The sequence below is a fragment of the Micromesistius poutassou genome (genome assembly GCF_964030765.1).
Source record: "Micromesistius poutassou genome assembly, chromosome: 21".
Classification (NCBI taxonomy): domain Eukaryota; kingdom Metazoa; phylum Chordata; class Actinopteri; order Gadiformes; family Gadidae; genus Micromesistius; species Micromesistius poutassou.
In genome coordinates, this window is record NC_140291.1 from 2,393,602 (window position 1) to 2,414,088 (window position 20,487).

At 48.7% G+C, this 20,487-nt stretch overlaps 1 protein-coding gene across 1 annotated transcript; it reads right to left on the bottom strand.

Moving 5' to 3' along the window:
• Positions 1-3,230: 3,230 nt before the first annotated feature.
• Positions 3,231-20,256, bottom strand: LOC311366495 (ubiquitin carboxyl-terminal hydrolase 31-like; the record flags this gene model as incomplete). The annotated part of the gene is given in 17 exon segments (XM_084485280.1): positions 3,231-3,812; positions 3,814-4,832; positions 5,661-5,813; positions 6,156-6,314; positions 6,828-7,053; positions 7,904-8,023; positions 8,536-8,665; positions 8,983-9,060; positions 9,399-9,493; positions 9,817-9,928; positions 10,678-10,858; positions 11,105-11,255; positions 12,650-12,785; positions 13,660-13,752; positions 14,477-14,565; positions 15,249-15,386; positions 19,714-20,256. Coding segments are annotated over 17 exon segments (4,005 nt in total).
• Positions 20,257-20,487: the final 231 nt, after the last annotated feature.

Here is a 20,487-nt window from a genome sequence, read left to right on the forward strand (position 1 = left end):
CCGCCGCTGCCGTAGCCTGCTTCCAACTACAGGGATTATAAACTAAATGCAATGCGATGCAAGGATAGTTTTATTTCTAATATTATTCTATCAACAGACATTTACATCGATAGTCTGGCGTTATAATTGGTTTGCCTCGGGTGTACTGTGGAGTGGGTAAGCTAGCAGTTCCCATCGACTTGCGCTAGCCTAGCACCAGCGATCTCTGCAACTAGAAGGACTAATTGAAACAGGTCTCCAATGAAAAATAACACACTGGCTCACTTGGAAATGAGACCCGATGCCCAAAATTCCGAACTACCCCTTTAAGCATTTTTTTTTTGTGCAATCTATTGGCTGTGGTTTTCGAGCAACCTGGTCGGTTCCTGTTTGTTTGTTTTCAGCAAACTGATTGACTTTTGTGGGATCTGATTGGCTATTTATGTTCAAGCGACCTGGAGTGATTTCATAGGATTTAATTATTTTCTGCAACTATTTTTTGTTTTTACTATCTGCTATTTCATTGGTCTGGAGTCTTTTGAGCGATCAGATTTTTCGAGCGCTCTTTTGTTTTCGAGCGATCTGATTGGCTCATGTTTTAAACAGGTGTGGAGCTGGTTAGGTCTGGGTGGAACTTGTGGAAGAAGGGCTCCATCATGTGGACATATGAAGAATAGAAAGCCTAATAAAAAAAAAAACAGAAATGTAACCAAAGGTATTTTATTATCCGACATGATCTGTTATCTTGTTCTCGAACTGCAGTGCACTGACCAAACTTTGACCCTCAAACCAATAATGTCGATGGATTCTGCACAAAAAAAATGAAAATGACACGTACTCACAGAAAACAATCGATGTTTTGCAAAAAAAAAGGATTAAAAACAAAACCAATTGTTACCGTTTATTGTCATCAACATGGTAGGCCTCCTGATTACAAAGCGCGTTAGGCCTACCTCTGTGGATTCCTGACAACTTACGGTAGAAATCTATCATATAGAGGAGGAAGGGCTGTGTTGTGTTCTTAACGTTACTCATCGATCCAACAGGACATTGTGCCCAAAAAAGAAACTGCATTTCGTCCAGACCACGACGGTGGCAGGAGCCACGTGTGATCGGCCGACGTCAGGAGAAGCGCTCATGCAGGTGACATATTAAGGCTCAGCCAGGTGCAGCTATGTACCTCTTTAAACAGGATTTACTTCAATGACTTCAATGAACATCGAGAATTTATGGGAAGGAGCAGAAAACCCGGTGGTCATAAACGCACCCAACTGTAAATGCCAGTCGTTATTACAGTTATGAAAGAACCTCATTATAAAACATTTTTAAGATCAATCTCTGTACAATCAATTATGTGATGAGTGTTTTTATTATTTTTTTATTTTGCTATCCAACGTCGCAGTATAAGCCTGGAGACTATCCAGCTCATTGGTTTTAAATGTAGGAAAGACGGGGGGAAGGCAGTGTCGACTGGTTGCTGTGAGCCAGCCACTGGATCCAGCCACTGATTAGCCTGGAACGAAAAACTACACCCACGGCCATGACACCGACAGCATCACATACACAACCCCTCTCTGCACCGGTAAGAGCACACACACACACACACACACACACACACACACACACACACACACACACACACACACACACACACACACACACACACACACACACACACACACACACACACACACACACACACACACACACACACACGGTTAAAAGTCGTCATTGTGAGAGGTGACGGCTGGAAGAATGAAACCCATGGATGGAGTCTCTCTTGAGAAGACAAATGAATACAGTAGAGAAAACATTCATTTGCAAGTGAATTGGTTTACTTTGAGGTGGATGAGCAGTAAGTAGCATTCATACAAAATGAATATATTACTCTGAGAAAATGTGCAAACAAAGCATTAGTAAAGGATGCCTAAACATGCTCTTTGATGCTGGCATTTTGGAAAAATATACACTTAAAAATATAGACACGTCCAAAAGTAGCAGATATACATACTCAGTGTGGCCATTAGCAAGTATTGCTTGCATAGTTTCGTGCATGCATAAGCAATTTATCATGCAACAATTGCTGTCATACATTTTCATAAATGATGCGATACTTTTCTCTTGATTCTGTGCATTCAACGTGAAACAGACCGCAGGCGCAAATAAGCTAATGACGCATACAAGCTGTGATCACTATAGGGGATGGACAAACCAAGAGCACCATAACGCTGTATGGACATGTATGGTGCTGGACATCACAGCGCGCCCGACGAGGGATAACCCGTCGGTTATCTGTGAGGAATGTTGAATGTTGCTGTCTGTCAGGCAACGAGACGTCGTTTCGTAAACTGCGCCCCCCCACACACACACACACCGCGGCGATTTCGAACCAGCAAGGTGTAACGAAGCCGGGCGTCGCTTTAGAAACCGCCGCCAGAACCAGAACCACCGGGTCTGTAGTTTGTACGGAAGCAGCCTTGAGACTAGAGACGTGCCGCGTTGTGTAAAGGCTCTGGAGTCTCTACAGTATCGAAGAGTCTGTCGTTGGCATACCAACAGATCAAACAGCATTTGTAATTAGGTAGGATGTGTTTTTGTGGAAACTGTGTATTGAACAGTGTTTAATAAATATCAAAACTGTGTTTAGAAACGTACCAACACCTTGAGTTTTATACCACGAAGATACGAAGCGAGGATTTGTCTGAGGCACCAAAGTTATGTTTAAAACTCCCAGGACCTCTGGAGAGAACGACAGGAACAACAAAAAAATCCTTAAAATAGTTTTACAGCTGATTCAACGTCCTGTCTCGACCAATCACATTCTCCGTGGCCAGGGTCTGTACTAAGCCACCCGGCAACTCGTCTTAAAATACTTCTCAGGTTAGTCCTCGAAACAGCCCCCCCCCCCTCACCTCCTACTGTACAGTCATGATACAGACAGACCAAGCTAATATATCAATACATGTGCAGTTCATAAATATATACAAGAACAATAAATATATATATATATATATATGTATATATATATAATACAAAAATCAATTCAAGCAATCGATACAAAGTGCCTTGTTTACATTTTTAGATCCATTCCTATATAATTATGTAACAGTTGGTGGACAGCCACAGTTCATAATGGCAGGGCGTTGGCGCTGGCGCTGGCCCACCTCAAGCCTCGGGCGCTTTTGGGGGGAAAGGTTCCCCTCCAGACCAGGGGGGACCCCCATACCTCGGGACCCTAGTCCCCTCAGACACTACTTGGGCTTCTGGGTTCTGGTGGAGCTGATGGGGATCTTCCTGGAGGGCATGACCTTCTTGGTCGTTTCCTTCTTGGCCGCCTCCTTCCCGTTGGCGAGGCTCTGAGCGGCCGCCGCCCCCGCCGCCGCTGAGCTCTTGGTCTTGCCCGACGTGAGCAGGGACCTCTTGGTTGCAGTGGCGGCGGCGGCGGCGGGCCTGGAGGACTCGGCGTCTTTGGAGGAGGAGGCCTCGGCGGACCCGCTCCCGGCCTTCTTGGCGGCTCCGTCCGAGGACGCCTCGGCGGCCGCGTCTCCTCCTCCTCCTCCTCCTCCGGCGGAGGCCTGGTCCGGGCTGCGGGCCTCGGCCGCGCCGCCCGCCGCCCCTTTGCGGCTCTCCTTCGGCCGCAGGGCGCTCTTGAAGAAGGACAAGCCCTTCTCCTCAGTCCTGCTGCCGGGCCGCGAGCCTTTCGGGGGCGGAGCTGTGCTCGTGGACGACGACAGGCCCACGCTGGACGAGCGCAGGCTGGTGACGGAGGAGCTGCTGCTGGAGCTCTGCGCCGCGGCCCGGGCCCCCTCCGCCTTCCCCGCTCCCGTCGCCCCCCCCGTCGCCCCGGGACGCGGCCGCAGCTCCCGAACGGGGAGGGGCTTTCCTGTCGGACGCCGCCGGCGGCGCCCGCGGCGCGTCCCGGCTGCTGCTGCGCTCCTCCCCTCCTTTGGTCCTGGACGAGGCGGTGCTCCTCTCCGCCCCGCCCCTGGGGGACGGCCGCCGGTGAGGCTGGGAGCCCTGGGACCCGGCGGAGCCGCCCTTCTTCTTGGGCTGCGCCGAGTCGACGCGCAGCGTCTCCTGGGTCTGGGAGGTGCTCTTCTTGGAGGGCGTGGCCGCCTTCGACGAGGCCGTCTTGAGGCTCTTGCAAGGTCCGTCGCCTTTGGCTTTGGGGTGAGACGCCACCGAGCCGCCCTTGGCCTGAGTCCTGGAGGGCGACTTGTCCATGGCGGCGCGGGACGGGGAGCTGGAGGAGGTGGAGGAGGAGGCCGGCCGTTTCTTGGGACTCTTCTCTTGGGACTCCACGGAGGTCTTGGCCGCCGCTCGCTTGCCGCCCCCGGAGCTTTCTCCCTCGCCGCTCCTCAGCTTGGAGTCCTTGGCAGGCGAGACGGGTCCCGGGGCGAGAGGCTCCGCGCCGGCCGAGAGATTGTTGTTCTCGCCGGCCTGCTTGGAGCCCCACGACTCCGCCGCCGCCGCCGCCGCCGCCGCAGAAGAACCCGCCTTCAGCAGGGCCGGCTGCTCCGTCAGCCGCCTCCTCGCCCCCGCCCCCGCGCCGCTCTCGGCGGAGGCGGCAGCCGCCAGCGAGCCCTTCCCCCCGGACAGCTTGTCCGACCGGCCCACTCCGCCGGGGGCCCGGTCGTCCGCCGCCTCCCCGATGCGCTCCAGCGTCGGGGAGGAGGAGTGGGACTCCAGGGAGAAGCGGGAGGGGGAGTTGGACCGCAGCTGCAGCTTGGCGGAGAGCGGCCAGGAGGGCTTGGTGCCGTTGTTGTCGCTGAGGGCCAGAGGGCTGGCCATGGAGGAGCGGGAGGACAGGGGTTGCCTCTGCATGCCGCGCATTATGGACCGTGTGGAGAGTCCTGGTTTGGCCGGCGAAGCACACAAGACACAAGCAAATAAAGCAAAACTCGATTCAGGGATATCAATCCTTCTTTCCAAAAGGACACCACCACCGGCATACAACTACGTAACACCGCATTTATAAAGTAGCTGCTGCTAGAACTGGACGTTAAGTAATTTAGGAAGAACATGTTTAAAGTTTTTATTGCGCCATTAATTAGTCATCAAAGAGGGACAGAAATAGATATAGACAGAATAAATAAAAAAAGGGCGAAGTTGGGTTGTGTGTGTCTGCACGTAGGGGGGGTATGCCCTTATGCGTGTGTGTGGCATGTGAGCACTGATAGTCGCAGGTAGTGGCTCCGTCGTTTTTTGCCTACACACGGGTAGGTGCACACGGTTTGAAGAAGCGAAATGCACCAGATAAACTGTTCTGTTCGGTCAGGGGATCAGCGTTCAACATCAATAATGCATTCTGTCTTTTGCAGGGGAACTTACACTCTTCAGGATCAACGCTAAAAGGACACCAATGGATACCAATGAAATATAAAAAAGGAGGACGAAACGAAACAAAACGCCGCCTTTGAAATCAAAACCTGGGCGGCGAGGGGCCATACCCTCTTGTAAACAGCAGTCTGTTTCATTTTCAATAAGTGGAGGAGAGTCGTGTCGCTTAATGCTTAACCAGGAGGTGACGGGCTAACCATGTTAGTCGACCAGAGGGTATGCATGCAATGGCACGTGTTAGAGACGAAAGTGCCTCTTAACGCAGGGAACCAACCTGCGGTTTGGTCCTCAACACGTCATCCCACAGTCCTAGAACAAGGCGTGAGGTCACCATCACTCACCATCGTCTTCGCTCCGCTCGGCAGCAAACTCTGCGGACTCGGAGAGGGAGGCCAGCGAGGTCCGCCTGGAGGAGCCGGAGGAGGCCTGGCTGGGCGGCCGGCTCCCCATCAGCCGGTTGATCCAGTGTTCGCACAGCGAGGAGCTGGTGGACCCTGGAGGCGCCGGCAGACACCAAGATCAGGTTTCCAGCAATAACTGAAGACAGCGTCACTTACAGCCGTCATGTTTCAGCCCAGAGCCCAGGTGTTAATTGGTCTTAAAAAGGTCATAACCAAAGGGGAAGAGAGCCAGGTCTGTACGTCTAGGGTCAGACTTGAGGACGAGAGAACAAGGCAGGGACCCTATAGGGTTACATATCCGTCAGCTGAAGACAAAAACGGACGGCTGGTGGTATAACTCCCCATACACAAAGCGAGACCTATACAATCTACTCCTAAAGGGAATTGGCTACTCGACAGCCGACTGGAGGAGGAGGAGGAGAGGGCTGGACGTACCGCCCACGGAGCTGTTGGCAGACCACGAGGGGATGGTGGCGCGCCTCTGGTAGAACAAGATGTACGCCGTCTGCTTGCACACGTGGTCGTCGGCGATGGAGTGGACGTCGCTGTCGTCGAAGCAGTACCACTGTCCGTCGATGGAGTTCTTGCAGTGGGCTGGGGGGAGGGGGGCAGACATCCACACCGGAACAGTGAGCACCCTCAACAAAAGATACAGGGTGGATTTAGCACTAAGTGATTCTCTGTAGCTATTGATTGGGAGTGAAGGGGATCGCTCCGGGGGTTCTTGCTAAGGGAGTTTCGTTTTTGCATTTTTCAATTATAGAGAGAGACAGAGAGGAAAGTGTGGAAGACAGAGGGGGAAGACATGCAGTAAATGACCCAGGCCGGATTCGATCCTGGGTCTCTGCGACTAGGACATTGCCTAATACATGGTATGCACCTTAGCCCAGTGCTCCACCGGGGCGCCCCGCTAAGGGAGTTTCTGCTGAGTTTTTTACCTGACCCCCTTGGATCAGCTCCTGTGAATTCTGTTACATGAGAGACGTACAAACGAACCCGACGACTTATCCATCCATCCATCCATCCATGCTTTTAATCTCATTGTGCTTGTATAGTGACAAATAAAGGCATTCTATTCTATTCTATTCTATTCTCTCCAGCCCTCACCCGTGTAATGTCCGCCCTGCATGTTGCCGTGGTGATTGCACACGGCGTACAGGTCGTACAGGTAGTCCTCGGGGTCGCGGCCCATGCCGTAGGGTCGTCTCCACGGCGACCAGTGAGAGGGGAGGCTCCAGCTGCTCTGGCTCCTCTTGACCATGTGGGGGGCCATGTCCATCCCCACCAGGGGGAAGCGCACCATGTTCTGCATCTTCATCCGCCGGTCTCCGTCCTGGGGAACCATCGCAGAGAACCATCGGAGAGAACGTTACAGTGACGCCTCATACCCACTGTACACGTCCGTCGACGGAAGAGAGTGGGCGTGTCCGACGCATGGGGTAAAACACGATCTGCGTATAACGCGATATGATTGGCCGACGGATCCGTCGCTGCCTGAAAAGTTAAACTTTTCTCAACTTCTGGACGCAAGAGACGGAGCCGATTTGACGGACGGACCCACAATGCATTTCGGGAGCGTCCCACGTAAAGTCAATGAGATCCGTCGCCGGACGTGTACAGTGGGTACGAGGCGTTACCCTCCCTTTACAGTTGGCCGTCTGGCTGCGGACACATTTTATCCAATAGCGACTGACCATCCAAACAGCATGCGATCTAAACGGGAGCGGCACAAATGTAGCACAAAAATGTTTCATGTGCTGCGAAAACCGAGTTCAACAACTTCGGCAAAGTCAGTTCTGAATTCATTACCACCACTCTGGATGACAAAAGTCAACAGTGTTAACATCTACTATATTGATTTATATTGATATATGTTGTATCCCTCTACTTATCATGCCAACTCTGTCCAGTTGACGTTTGGGTTTTTGTGTTGTGTTGTGTAGTGTATCTAGGGGTGTCCAGGTGTGTTTTAGGTACATCCAGGTGCGTCCAGGTCTTTTCAGTTGTGGTCAGGTGTATTGTGTAGTTGTATAAACGTATGTCCAGTGTGTGTGTGTGTACAGGTGTGTTAACAGGTTTGTTTGGACGTATTTTGCGGTGCATCGAGGTGTGTTAGATGTTGTTTTTAGGTGTGTCCAGGTGTATCCAGGCGTGTGTGTGTGTGTGTTCAGGGTGAGGGTTACCTGTCGGAAGCGTTTGAGATGGAGGATGAGGATGTCTGGGAGCGTCCAGAGGCTCAGCTTGATGCTGCCCTGCTGCAGCTGCTTACAGTGAGGGCAGCGCCAGGCGTCGTCCGGAGCCAGCTGGGGGTAACCACGGAGATACAAAGCATCGCTTAGCACTGCGCTAGCCCCAGCTAGCGTTAGCCTACCTGCTCCTCTTTGGTGTAGAGCTGGAGGCACTGCGCTAGCCCTAGCTATTGTTAGCCTACCTGCTCCTCACTGCGCTAGCCCTAGCTATTGTTAGCCTACCTGCTCCTCACTGTGCTAGCCCCAGCTAGCGTTAGCCTACCTGCTCCTCACTGCGCTAGCCCTAGCTACTGCTAGCCTACCTGCTCCTCACTGTGCTAGCCCTAGCTACTGCTAGCCTACCTGCTCCTCACTGCGCTAGCCCCAGCTAGCGTTAGCCTACCTGCTCCTCTTTGGTGTAGAGCTGGAAGCACTGCGCTAGCCCTAGCTTCTGTTAGCGCCTACCTGCTCCTCACTGTGCTAGCCCTAGCTAGCATTAGCCTACCTGCTCCTCACTGCGCTAGCCCTAGCTACTGTTAGCGCCTACCTGCTCCTCACTGCGCTAGCCCCAGCTAGCGTTAGCCTACCTGCTCCTCTTTGGTGTAGAGCTGGAAGCACTGCGCCAGCGAGCAGCTCTGGGGTTGGAGGTGCTGCTCCTTCATCTGACGAACGCTCTCCGCGTCGGGGATGTACTCGTCCTCCGTCCGCTTGAAGAGGCTGCGTGCGGAGGTCAGCAGAGGTCAGAGGTCAGACGACAAATACGGGTCAGCGACCGTCAAACCGAGATCAAACCAGGGGTCACGAGATGGTGTGAGACGCCTTGAAGCTGTTACAAACGTGAACGAGCTCAATGAACTGACCTGCTCTACTGGCCGGCAATTATGATAAGAAGAACATTAAAGAACTAAGAACGCTTGACGGCATGATCTGAAAATTTATTATGAGGTAGCTAATAAAAAAATAAAGTCCAGTGAACCCCGCTCCTCTGGGCAAGGCCTCCCGCTGAGAGGGGACGGAGGAGATGGAGGACTCACTGTTCCTTGGTGTCCTTGTCCCACTCCACCACTATCTTGACGTGGGGGGGGCCTCCCGGGCCGCAGGACTTGTAGGCCCTGGAGGGAATGAGGACACAGTGAAGAAAGAAGAATCATACAAAAGAACTCACATACACTGTACATACATACATGAATACATACAGATGCATAACATACATATATCAGTGTTTTCCAACCTGTGGGTAGGGAATAGATATTTGAAATAAAGACAGTAGTACGTTTTTCATTTGAAATATTAATTCTCTGACTGCCTTGTGATTCGTAACCACTAGCAAAGTAATAGATTCTACAGTGGGACATTGATATTAGGGCAGGTGTTGCTTGGTGTTAAAACGATGTGCGGGCGTAACAAATGGGGGCAACAGCGCCCTCTAGCGCCTGGTGTGGGATATCACCTCTCAACGGATGGATGACAGAGTGGCAGGTCCTCTTGCGGGAGGAGGTACGTGATCCCGACCACGCCCACCACCCGCAGGCTGAAGGGCCGCGCCTACCAACCACACAACAACACAGAGAGGCCTTTAGGTAATAACTATCCAACCAGTCAGCATCAGATATAAACAAAACATGGAAACAAAGAAATATCAACGTTAAAATATCACATCGAATTGAAATATGGGAAAGTATCTACACAAAATAGAACAGAAATAGAAATAGAGAGGCAATGTTGAGGGTGTGTGATCCTGGCTGAGGGTAAGACGGGGGGGGGGGGGAGGTTTGGGGGAAGTTAGGGGAGTGTGTACCTGGACCAGGGTGAGAGGGGGGTGAGGGAGGTTTAGGGGGAGGTGAGGGGGAGATGTGGGGAGTGTGTACCTGGACCAGGACTCCTGGTCTCTGCAGGAGCTTCATCTTCTCCAGGATCTCCTTCTGGAGGCCGTCCCAGGTGACTGTGCGCTCTACAAACAGCATGAAGGGGTTCCCAAATCTACACACACACACACACACACACACACACACAGATATATACAGATATAAATTATGCACATACACACACCATGAAGGGGTTCACAAACACACATACAGTATATATATATATATATATATATACATTGTATATATGTGCACATAACACATACATAACACATACATATATACATAATCACATACACATATAAATATCAGATAAACAAATGAATGTGATCCCAAACCTACACACACACACACACACACACACACACACACACACACACACACAGCTATATATATATACAAATATACTAGGGGTGGGAATCTCTTGGCACCTCACGATTCGATTCGATTCCGATCCAGATGTCAACGATTCTAATCTAAAACGATTATCGATGCATCTCGATGCAAAAAAATCTTCAACAGATTATCAACAATTATCAACAGATGAATTACCTTGTCTAATATTTTCAATTAGATAAAGTTGGTTCTCTGCGCAGAGAACCCGCAGGCAGAAAGAAGTTTTCTGTAGCGCTCTGCAGCAGGCGAACAGAATGTTGCAGCAGGGGAACAAATTTAATAAAAAGCCCTTTTTTTTTATTCAGATTATTAACTTATCTGCATCAAGACTGAATCGTTCTAGAGAGAATCGCAATGCATCGCCCCAAACCTATACTACACACACACAGACAAATCCACGTGATTCAACACAGTCAAACATGACATCAGCCACAGCGCGTGGCCAGAGAGCTCGTGATTGGCCGGTACCTGCGTCCCTGCTGCCCAGCGCAGGCTCGGTTGCAGACCAGCAGGACGATCTTGTCCCCTTGGCCGGTGTTCTTGTTGGGGCTGAGCGGGGGGGTGGGGGGGTCCTGGACCTGGGGGGAGATCCGGTTGATGTCGGGGCCGTACTTCAGCTGGTTCTGGTTCAGGTTGAGGTGGGGGCTCCCTGGGGTGTGGCAGCAGGGGTGGGTGGGTGGTTATCTTACTATAAAATCTAATATAATCTAGTATGATCTAATACAATCTAGTGTTATATCTGATCTGATCTAACACAATCTAAACTATCGTCATTTGACATGATCGAAAATTATCCAGGCTAATTGAATCCAACGTAATCTTATAATAATATGATCTGATTTCAACGATTGATCTGGTCATTTCGACCAGTCCGATCCAGAACGAGAGGAGGTACCGCTGCGCTGCGAGCGGATCTGATCGGGCCTGAACTGCTCCGGCGTCTCGAAGGCGAAGATGGAGTCGCTCTCCTGGACGCTCTCCAGGTCGTCCTCGTCGTCGCAGAAGGAGCGGTGGAACCCGTCAAAGTACATCTCCGTCAGGGCGATCTGACCGGGGGGCAGATCAGATTAGGGTTTAGACACGGACACACCGGCGAACGTGAACACTGGGCAGCCTTCCATCTGCAGTCCAGTGCTGCGTTGCAAAGCGCTTGTATCTCTTGCGTGGTTGATTGTCTGTGTTGATGTTGTACAATAACGAAAGTTTAACACTGAATACGTAGAAACCAGTGGCGGTCTTTCAAAGAGAGGAAGCTCATTTTCGGCCTACATCATTCATTCAATCATTCTATTTAAATTCTGTTCCTTTTCAAGGAAATGCTATGTGACCCTGTCATGCCAACTAGCTGTCTTTTCCAGTGACTTGACCAGTGTCCTCTCAATGGCCAGCAGAGCTAGGCTGCTTAAACGGCCTTGGCCCATTGTGTTACGGGTGTAGGATTTCTTCACCTGCAGATGTAGCTCCAATTGTTGCCACTAATGAGAGCAGTTTGTAAAGCTGAGGCATTGCACTGTCCAACTCCATGTCTTTAAGGAACACCAATAAATCACACATCTCTCCCCTGTCACCCTGCAAGTCTTGATCTGAATACAGACCTCAGGCTCCCTGAATCAAAGTGATGGCCAACTACCAAAACGATTAAACTCAAACAAGGAAATGTGGGAATTCTGTTAAACTGAAACAAGGTGACAAGCAATTGTGTGAGTAAGTGTTTGAAATGTACGATGAAAATTGTCGATTTTCGATTCGCTTGCAAAATCCACGATGGGACTGAGGAATGAAGAGAGCTCCGCCGACATTTTATAGTTCAAAATGGCTGTCAATCAAACGGCAACTCAGTCTTTCGCAGACCCTCCAATCATCACGCAGAAGCCCAGCGTCCAGGCCAGCCCACTCCTCCATTCACCCCCAGAGACTCTGACCGTCCGTGGAAGGGACATAATCGCAGCATTATCCAATGACCGTTGACTTTCGACGCACTAAAAAAAGCTGTTATATGCAGCCCCATTGAAGTGGGTGAGACGCTGAGCTTCAACAGGCAAACGCACTGTGATGCTACGGGAATGTATGAGAAGGAAATCGAGTCAGTCGACCTGCGATAAGCAACTGAACAAACCCGTCTTTCGAGATGGACGTGTTCTAACGCATTTTTAGTCAATGAAACAGTATATAATGACCAATTAATTTTTGAAATTTTAGTGGAAGCCGCGCAGTCTCCCTTGCAGTCTCAGAGAAATCGCCACCGGTAGAAACAACAATAAACGGTGTCAATCCAGTCAACATTGATCCATTTGAACAAACTGAATCCATGTTTTAAAAAGCGTTTCACAGCTAACATTGTCACGTGAAGAAAGAACAAGGTGGTTTTTACGGTTAGTGTAATCGTTGAGGGTAGGGGGTTAGCTCTCTGAACTCGAACTTGAATTTGACGTCACGTTACCTGCTGGGTGGGTATTTTGGTTTCCGTGGCAACAGCGTGGCGTAGCCTGGCGACGGTGCCGGACAGAGGCACGGCCACGCCCACTCTCATGCAGTGGGAACACTTCCCCTGGTACACCACCGTCACGTAGAGCGGCCTGGAACACCACGTCAGATCGATGATCAGACAACGTTTACGTGAGATCGGACCAGATTACATTACATTGCATTACACCACATTGGACGACACAGAGCAGTCTGGCACACCAGCGTCATGCAGTCTGCAACAAACGTTCAATCTGATTGAATCAAATTATTTTAGACAAAACCAGATAAGATTGAATTCAGGTGTTAGAACAAATAGAGTGTTTCCCATACATAGACCAATGTGTGGTCTATGTATGGGACCCCCCCCCCCCCCCCCCCCCCGTCAACAACTCCGCCAGCCTGTACCAACCCTCCCCCCCCTTCCCCCCGTCAACAATCCCGTCCATGCGCAATCCAACACAACAATCCGGTCCGCCCGCAATCCAACACAACAATCCCGTATGCCCGCAACCCAATCCCCCCCCGTCAACAATTCCACCCGCGGACCCTGTTATAATAATTGTTATAATAATTGTAATGTAAGCATTCTAAGATTCTACAGAGTCTCACTCCGGCCAAAAACCAAAAGTTGCCAACCCTGCAGGGGGGCACCACACATTGCTGGTCTGTGGGAAACACAGACCAGCTAATAACATTAGATAACATTAGAATGGACAGATTTTTAGATTCTTCAGAGGAATTTGTAACCCGTATAAAATCACATTTAAATAAGAATATACATATGATGAGAGGAGATCAGATTAGAGGAGACATAATTTGATGTTGATCAATTACACAAAATATCATATTAGATGAGATCAGATTAGATCAAATTAGCTCAGAATGATCTATTGGTGAGATTGCCTTAAATCAGATTAGAGAACATCAGATTAGCTGTGAGGTCAAATGAGATTAGAGATTAGAGATTAGCTCAGGTCAGATTACCGTGTGTGAGGCACAGGGATGGGCAGTGAGATGCAGAGGAAGGGGTCAAAGGTGTTGCTCTGTTTCTGGCAGTGAGGACACGTCAGGGATGACCTGGAGGACCAACAACAACAGCAGCACGGTTACCACGACAACAACAACATCAGCGATAAACAACAACACATGAAACATGATGATTGTCACGTGAACTGAATAAAGGTAACGCTTTACAATAAGGGTACATTCATTTACCATGAATTAACATTCAGGAATATTAATAAGAATTAATTAACAGTTAATTAACTGTTAACAAATGGTCTAGTAATCATTTACTAATAGTGTTAATGTTTACTAATGGTATTCATGTTAACTTGGGTAATGGTTTTCATGTTAACTTCTGTATTAATTTATACATTGTTTAATAGGGTTAGGGTTAACCCTAACACTTAACCCTAACATCTTCAAGATTCAAGATTCAAGATGTTTTATTTCTCACATGCACGACAATTACAGACGCAGTCGCTCGACTCGAAAAATTAAGTCTCAGGCTCCTTCAACGGGGCAATATAAAGAAAAGTAAAAGTATAGAGAAACACAAGTAAGAGAGCTAAGGCTAAAGAAAAAAATAAATAAACTCCAATACTGGACATGAATAATTAGAATAAAATAAAAATATAATAATAACTGTAATATATAATAATAACTAAGGTATAAATAGACGCAGCACAGAGTGAATTGTAACGCTCTAATAATAATGCTTATTGCCCGTGACCGTTGTGACCTTATGGTGAAGTTTAACCAAACAAGGATGTGACGACGAGTGTGACGTGGTGACCACCTGTATTGTGCCTGGAACAGCTCCTGTACGAAGGAGGCGGGCGCTGGCAGTGGAGCTCCCTCGGATACGCGCTCCTCCTCCACCGGGAGCTGGCAGAAAAAAGGAAGTGATGTCATCAGCAAGCAAGATCCACACACATCCACCACGCCATCCCTCTCCTCTCGACGTCCGTTGACAGTATTGACCTGGCTGGCGGCCGTCTTGGTTCCATCTTAGCACTGAAGGCGGAATCCCTCCGGCTAGCGTTAGCGTTAGAGGGGTCAGCCTCAAACTATACGTTCGTTAAAACTAGGTTCTACCAAACACAATGATTACTATTTTATTTTGTTGAATTCTATTTTTCAGATTCAAGTTCTGATTATTAACTGACCCTGGGGGAAATTGTTCCCCTCATTGTCAGGCCCGGCGATTGCCCTAGGCGACCTAGGCGATCGCCAAAATGTGTTGGGGGCGCCCACTAGTGGCGCCCTTAATTCCCCCCCCCCCCCCCCCCCCGTCAACAATTACACAAGCCCGCAATTCCATACCAGGAGGGGGGGGCGCCTAGGGCACAATTCAGTGTAGAACCGGCCCTGCTCATTGTTATAGACAATATAAGAAATGTCTTAAGTACAAAATATAAAACACAAAAATAGGTATTAAAAATATAGATTAAAAGTGCATACGGATTATCTAGAAAATGAGATTAGATCTCTGTAGGAAAACATGAGATCACGTAGACTAATAGGGCCGGTTCTGGGCGCGGCCCGGGTCCTGGGTAGTGGTAGTCTACCTTCTGGGGCAGTCGGGCCTCGGGTTGGACCAGGTGGTTCAGGTCTTCATGGACTCTATCCAGGAGCCAGAGGAGGAACTCCTGGGCGTCATGCTGGGCCGTCCCGCGGAACTGGAGCGCGCTCTTGGACACCACATTCTGTCACACAGGAGGAAACAGGAGGTTCTTTGAGAAACACACAGGAAGTAAATAGCCGTTTCTCAATTCGCATTCTCGTGCGTACTCGTGTACTCGCGTTCTCTGTAAACGTCATCAGTGGTAGCCCAAGCACTTCTTCTTCAGGCCCGACCAATTCCAAGTACGCGAGTACGCGAGTACTGTCGTAAAAACCCGGAAGTGTTCTCGACGCGTTCTCGATGAGGCCGTTCTACCGAGGATGCATCGGAGGTGACTCGCGTGGACTTGGGACCGTTAAATATCCCAGGATGCATCATCGAGTCCGCTGCTGTTCCAATTGCAGAGTGCGTACTCGCGTTCTCGGAAGTCTGTACTTGAAAGTCCGGACTTGCCAAGTACGTACTTCCAAGTCCGCGAGTACGTAGTCCGCGTACTTGGTATTGAGAAACGGCTAATGTTTATATTTATGACACCCAGCCTATATTAGCCAACACTTTTATCTAAAGCACCAAGTGAAGCCTAGAAAAATCAAAGCATAAAATCTAAATTGGTGTCATTACAAAAAAACAGTTTTAGGTAAATAAGGTTAGTTTTGGGCGTGAAATAGTTAAGTTAGCCGCAGACGTTTTAGACGCGTTTTAGACACGCTGTCAGACGTCCGACTTCAGCTAGAGATCGAATTCATTTGAACTAGTGCACTGATTCACACCGGCAGCGTTCTACGCCCGTCTCACGGCCGACCAAAGCTTAACTTACGCTTCACTTCTATTTTCAAGCGTTTCTGAAGCGTCTCGGTTATGATGTTATCTGATGAATTTTGAAAATATAGCGAAATAAACGACGGCGGCGGTGTGAATTGATACGCCTACGTCACGCTCACGTCTCTCTCTCGCCTGCGGTGTAAATTCCCCTTCAGACTGTTAGGGTTGGAGTTAGGTTAGGGTTATGATAGAGTGAGTATAGGTATGGGCAGCATTATTTGATGTAGGGCAACATTAGGGCCCAAGTCCTCTCTCCAGATCGACATTATACTCTGAGCACCATCAGGACCAGAGAACCGCTCCATCTCACTCAGACATCGACCCTTCCCCCCCAGACAGATTTCCTTCTGGACCCAACCGACACAACCCTCGACAAACTGTCCAAAACACCAGCGAACACGTAAGGAACTAAATGAGTTTTTGATGGATTGTGGTAAAGGAAGAAAGCTTTTTCGAGGGAAGCCATAGTTTCTTTTAAACAGCATTCTCATGAAATATTCAGAGTTTTCTCCGGAAGATTCCCTGGTCAGCAGAACCTCCAGGATGGATTAGGTGACTGATGGCCGGGATGGTGGCACCAGGGAAAGCCAGGACAAGGAGTAAAGACCTGGACTGGGTCCTGTCAAGGTGTGGGATTACTCTTGACCTGGGATTACTTTAATCTTGGATTACCCTGATTACTTTCATCTGGGATACTCAATGTTTTGGGTGCATGGGATAAAAGCACCTTCTCCTCCAGGTGTCTCCCAACCACTTGAGATGACTTCAAGACAGAAATAGAAAGAAAACATTGTCTGCTATTCTCTGGTGTCCCAGTTTAATGAGAGCGGGTTGTGTGCGGTCACCACTAAAGTCTTCTTAATGAGCTGTAATGAGGTGGGTTGGGTCTCTCCTTCCAGGTCACTGACAGCAGGAAATAGGATCTCGTCCCTCCACTCCCACACATGAATGTATTATAAACACTCCAGTGAACTTTCATTAGCTTCGTTTAGCTCCCTGACGCAGAGCACGACTGCGGCTTGAAACAAGCACCCCGCTTGGACGTCAATTGAGCAGAATTGATTTCATATTTTTCATGCATAATAAATTCCACTTGTCTTGACTCTTGTCTTGTTCTCAGGTGATATTTGAGGTTACATGTCAAAGTTAGTTAGAAGTTGGCTCATTCGAGAGCTGCATTCGAATAAATTGATCAATTCAGTGATGAAATTGTCCCTTTCTCACATTCAAATTGAACCGTCACGCTTTTGGTTATTTGAAATGCGAAACTAAACACACACATACACACTCACTCACTCACTCACTCACTGGCACAAACACACACAAACACACACACGCACACTGTCTCTATTGATTCCCATGTATAGAAGAAGCAGAAGGATATGAGCTCCACTGGACACAGTGTATATGTCATGTGAGTAGTGAACCATAACTACAGGAAGTATGGTGTATAGTTTTTACTAGAATAGTAACTACTAAATGTAATTTGTGTATAATGGTGGTATTTAGGACTGAGAAAGAGGAGCGCAGATAAACAATTTCAAAGTACATTAGCATTTACATGACTTTTACATCAGTGAGTGTGTAAAGTTTTCTTTACATCAATAGTTTAAACCGCCGTCTGACTATCTTAATTTTTCTCACTTATAATTAATGAGTTATTATCTCATTGCAATATCATCTCATTACATTATTCCATACATGTATTTTAAATCATACAGCCCTGTTGGGAGGATCAGGCTGAGCCCCGTTCTGAACAGCCGTTCTCCATGCAGCTCAGAGATAAACAGAGCAGAAGAATTTTTCCATGAAAAAAAAGTCTCTGAATTATGAGATAATAAAATCGTTAATTCACTAAAACAAGAAAAAAAAATCCATGAAAACTTTTCTCAGAATCTTGAGATAACATCTCATAAATTCCGAAAACTATTCATGAGATTTATGTGTTTTGAGAAAATGTTCCTGAAAACAGGGCAAAAAAAAGAGGGTCTCAAGTCAATGCATTATTACGCCTCCGCACATAAATGTTCTTTCTTTGACATTTTTTATATTATTCTATTTTTTAACCCTAACATCCTGTTATTTTATTTTTTCGAATTACCTTCATCTGTCTTAAGAACAGCCCTTGGGTTTGAAGGGTGCTGTAAACAAGCTGGTCTTGTTCATGCATCATGAATCATACATTAGACACATAACCATAAACAAATCCATCATCCCGGGAGGAGACCCGGGAGGTGACCCCACTGGTCAGAATGGTCAGCTGACACACCAAGCTGGGCTCTGATTGGATAACGGAGGAGGACTGCCCGGCGACAGCAGAGCCATCAATCAGTGCTTTTTAAATTCTGATTCTCTCATTCAATTATGATATTTTCTAATGTAACCAAATCTAATATCATCCAATATACACTCTTACTTTATCTTATTCAAACTAACCTCATCAAATATCTAATATCAGCTAATATATGATCTAATTTAATATATAATTTATATATTCTTATCTAATCTAATGTGTAATCAAATGTAACAATCTAATAATCAAAACAATAATCTGACCCGGCATGTTAATACCAATCACATGGCTCTGTGGGGAATAGGGATTTCATCTATTTTACAAACTAGCAGCCAGATTTATCTTAAGTGTATTTGTCGTTAAGGAGCAGGAGTTAAGGTGCCTCTTCCCTTAGGATGCCTACAGGTGGACTGTGGACAACAGGGATGGAACCCAGAACCTTTCAGCTGGGAGGTAAACATTCTTACCACTGGACTATCGTGTTCTCTAACCGTATTACCCTTCAGTCACATGGAGAAGAAAAGCTCTGAAGCTGACGCACGTGTGGAAATAGAGTAAACGTTTTCCAGATTGCTTCCTGAGCTCTCCGTTGATGAGAGGATGAGTTTTCCAGGGTCGATATACTAATCACTTGATAGCAATAATGTCCTATTGTCACAATGTTTGTTGTGATGTAACGGTATAGTTTAATCTCCCGGATCAAACTTTTCAGAGACTCGACCAGGCCTTAAGTTACATTGAATCTGGCGTTCCTCTTTTTAAACATTGAAATGTTTGTGATTATTTGAACATGATACCGCATGTGTAGTGCATGTGTTTAGTTGTTCTAGTACTCATTTGTTTCTACTATTCTATTTGTCTCTGTCATTTGTGGTCTAGGCATCCTGGAACACTAAACCACCCGTAATGGATACTTCCTTGTTTACATGTATCAGACACTTTCATCCAGAGTCACTTACAGCGTATTCAGATACAGGTCGTTTAGGAACAGGAAGGGGTTAGACAGTGGATACAGACAACACATCATGTCATTAAGGCGCAGGCAGGGGTTAGAGAGTGAATACAGAGGCCGGTCGTTCAGAAAACAGGTAGGGGTTAGACAGTGAATTCAGATACAGGTCATCAAGGAGCAGATATGAGCAAGGGGGCATCTTGCAGAATACCTACAGGTAGACAAGTGTGCAAATTGTGGGATAGAAACCCAAAACCCTAATCAACAGCCTATCCTGAGAGGTTATGGGATGGAGTGGGAGGAGGGGGGAGGGGGGGAGGAGGGGGGGGTGTGTGTGCCTACCTTGAACTCGCGGCTGTGCTGGGGGGTGTACTCAAAGGTCCAGAGCGCCCGGACCAGCCCGGACAGCTGCTCCGTCACCTCCCCGCCGTCCGCCTGCTGCTGGCTGCCCCTCTTGGCCGGCACCACGGCCCCGTTGGACTTGGCGGTCTTCTCCCCCAGGGCGGTCTCGGCCCCCTTGAACTGCTCCAGCGCCAGGTACTCGGCGAACAGCTCCGTGTTGCTGAGGCACTGCAGGATGGCGTTCATGAAGCACGTGTTGCCGTGGTTCTTCAGGCCCGACACGCCGGGGATCTTGTCCCCGAAGAGGAACCCCCCGCAGTCGCTGTCGTCGGACGGCACCGAGCCGGCGGTGGTGGAGGAGGGTGCGAAGGTGGCGTCGTCCTTCTCGTCGTCCGTGGCGTGCTCCTCGTTGCCGAAGTGGGACAGGGTGGAGAGCGTGCGGAGGACCCGGTTCATGAAGCTGCCCACGGAGCGCACCGACGACCTCCTGAACAGCTTCTTGCTGAACGACTTCTTCTCCTTGTTGCTGGCAGCTTTCGACATGGTTGTTGTTGTTGCTGTTGTTGTTGTTGTTGTTGTTGTTGTGGGGGGACACCTCAGTGAGGGCCTGATTGTCCACAGAAGGTCCGGGGCTGGGTATAGGTCCGGCCGGGGCTCGTGGTGTCGGGTCAACCCCGGCGTGTGAAGAGGAGACGCTCCGCGCGTGGGTTCGTCATCATCAACACGGAGAACATCTGTGAGCGATCCGGACCGAGGTGCTCGTGGTGAGACATC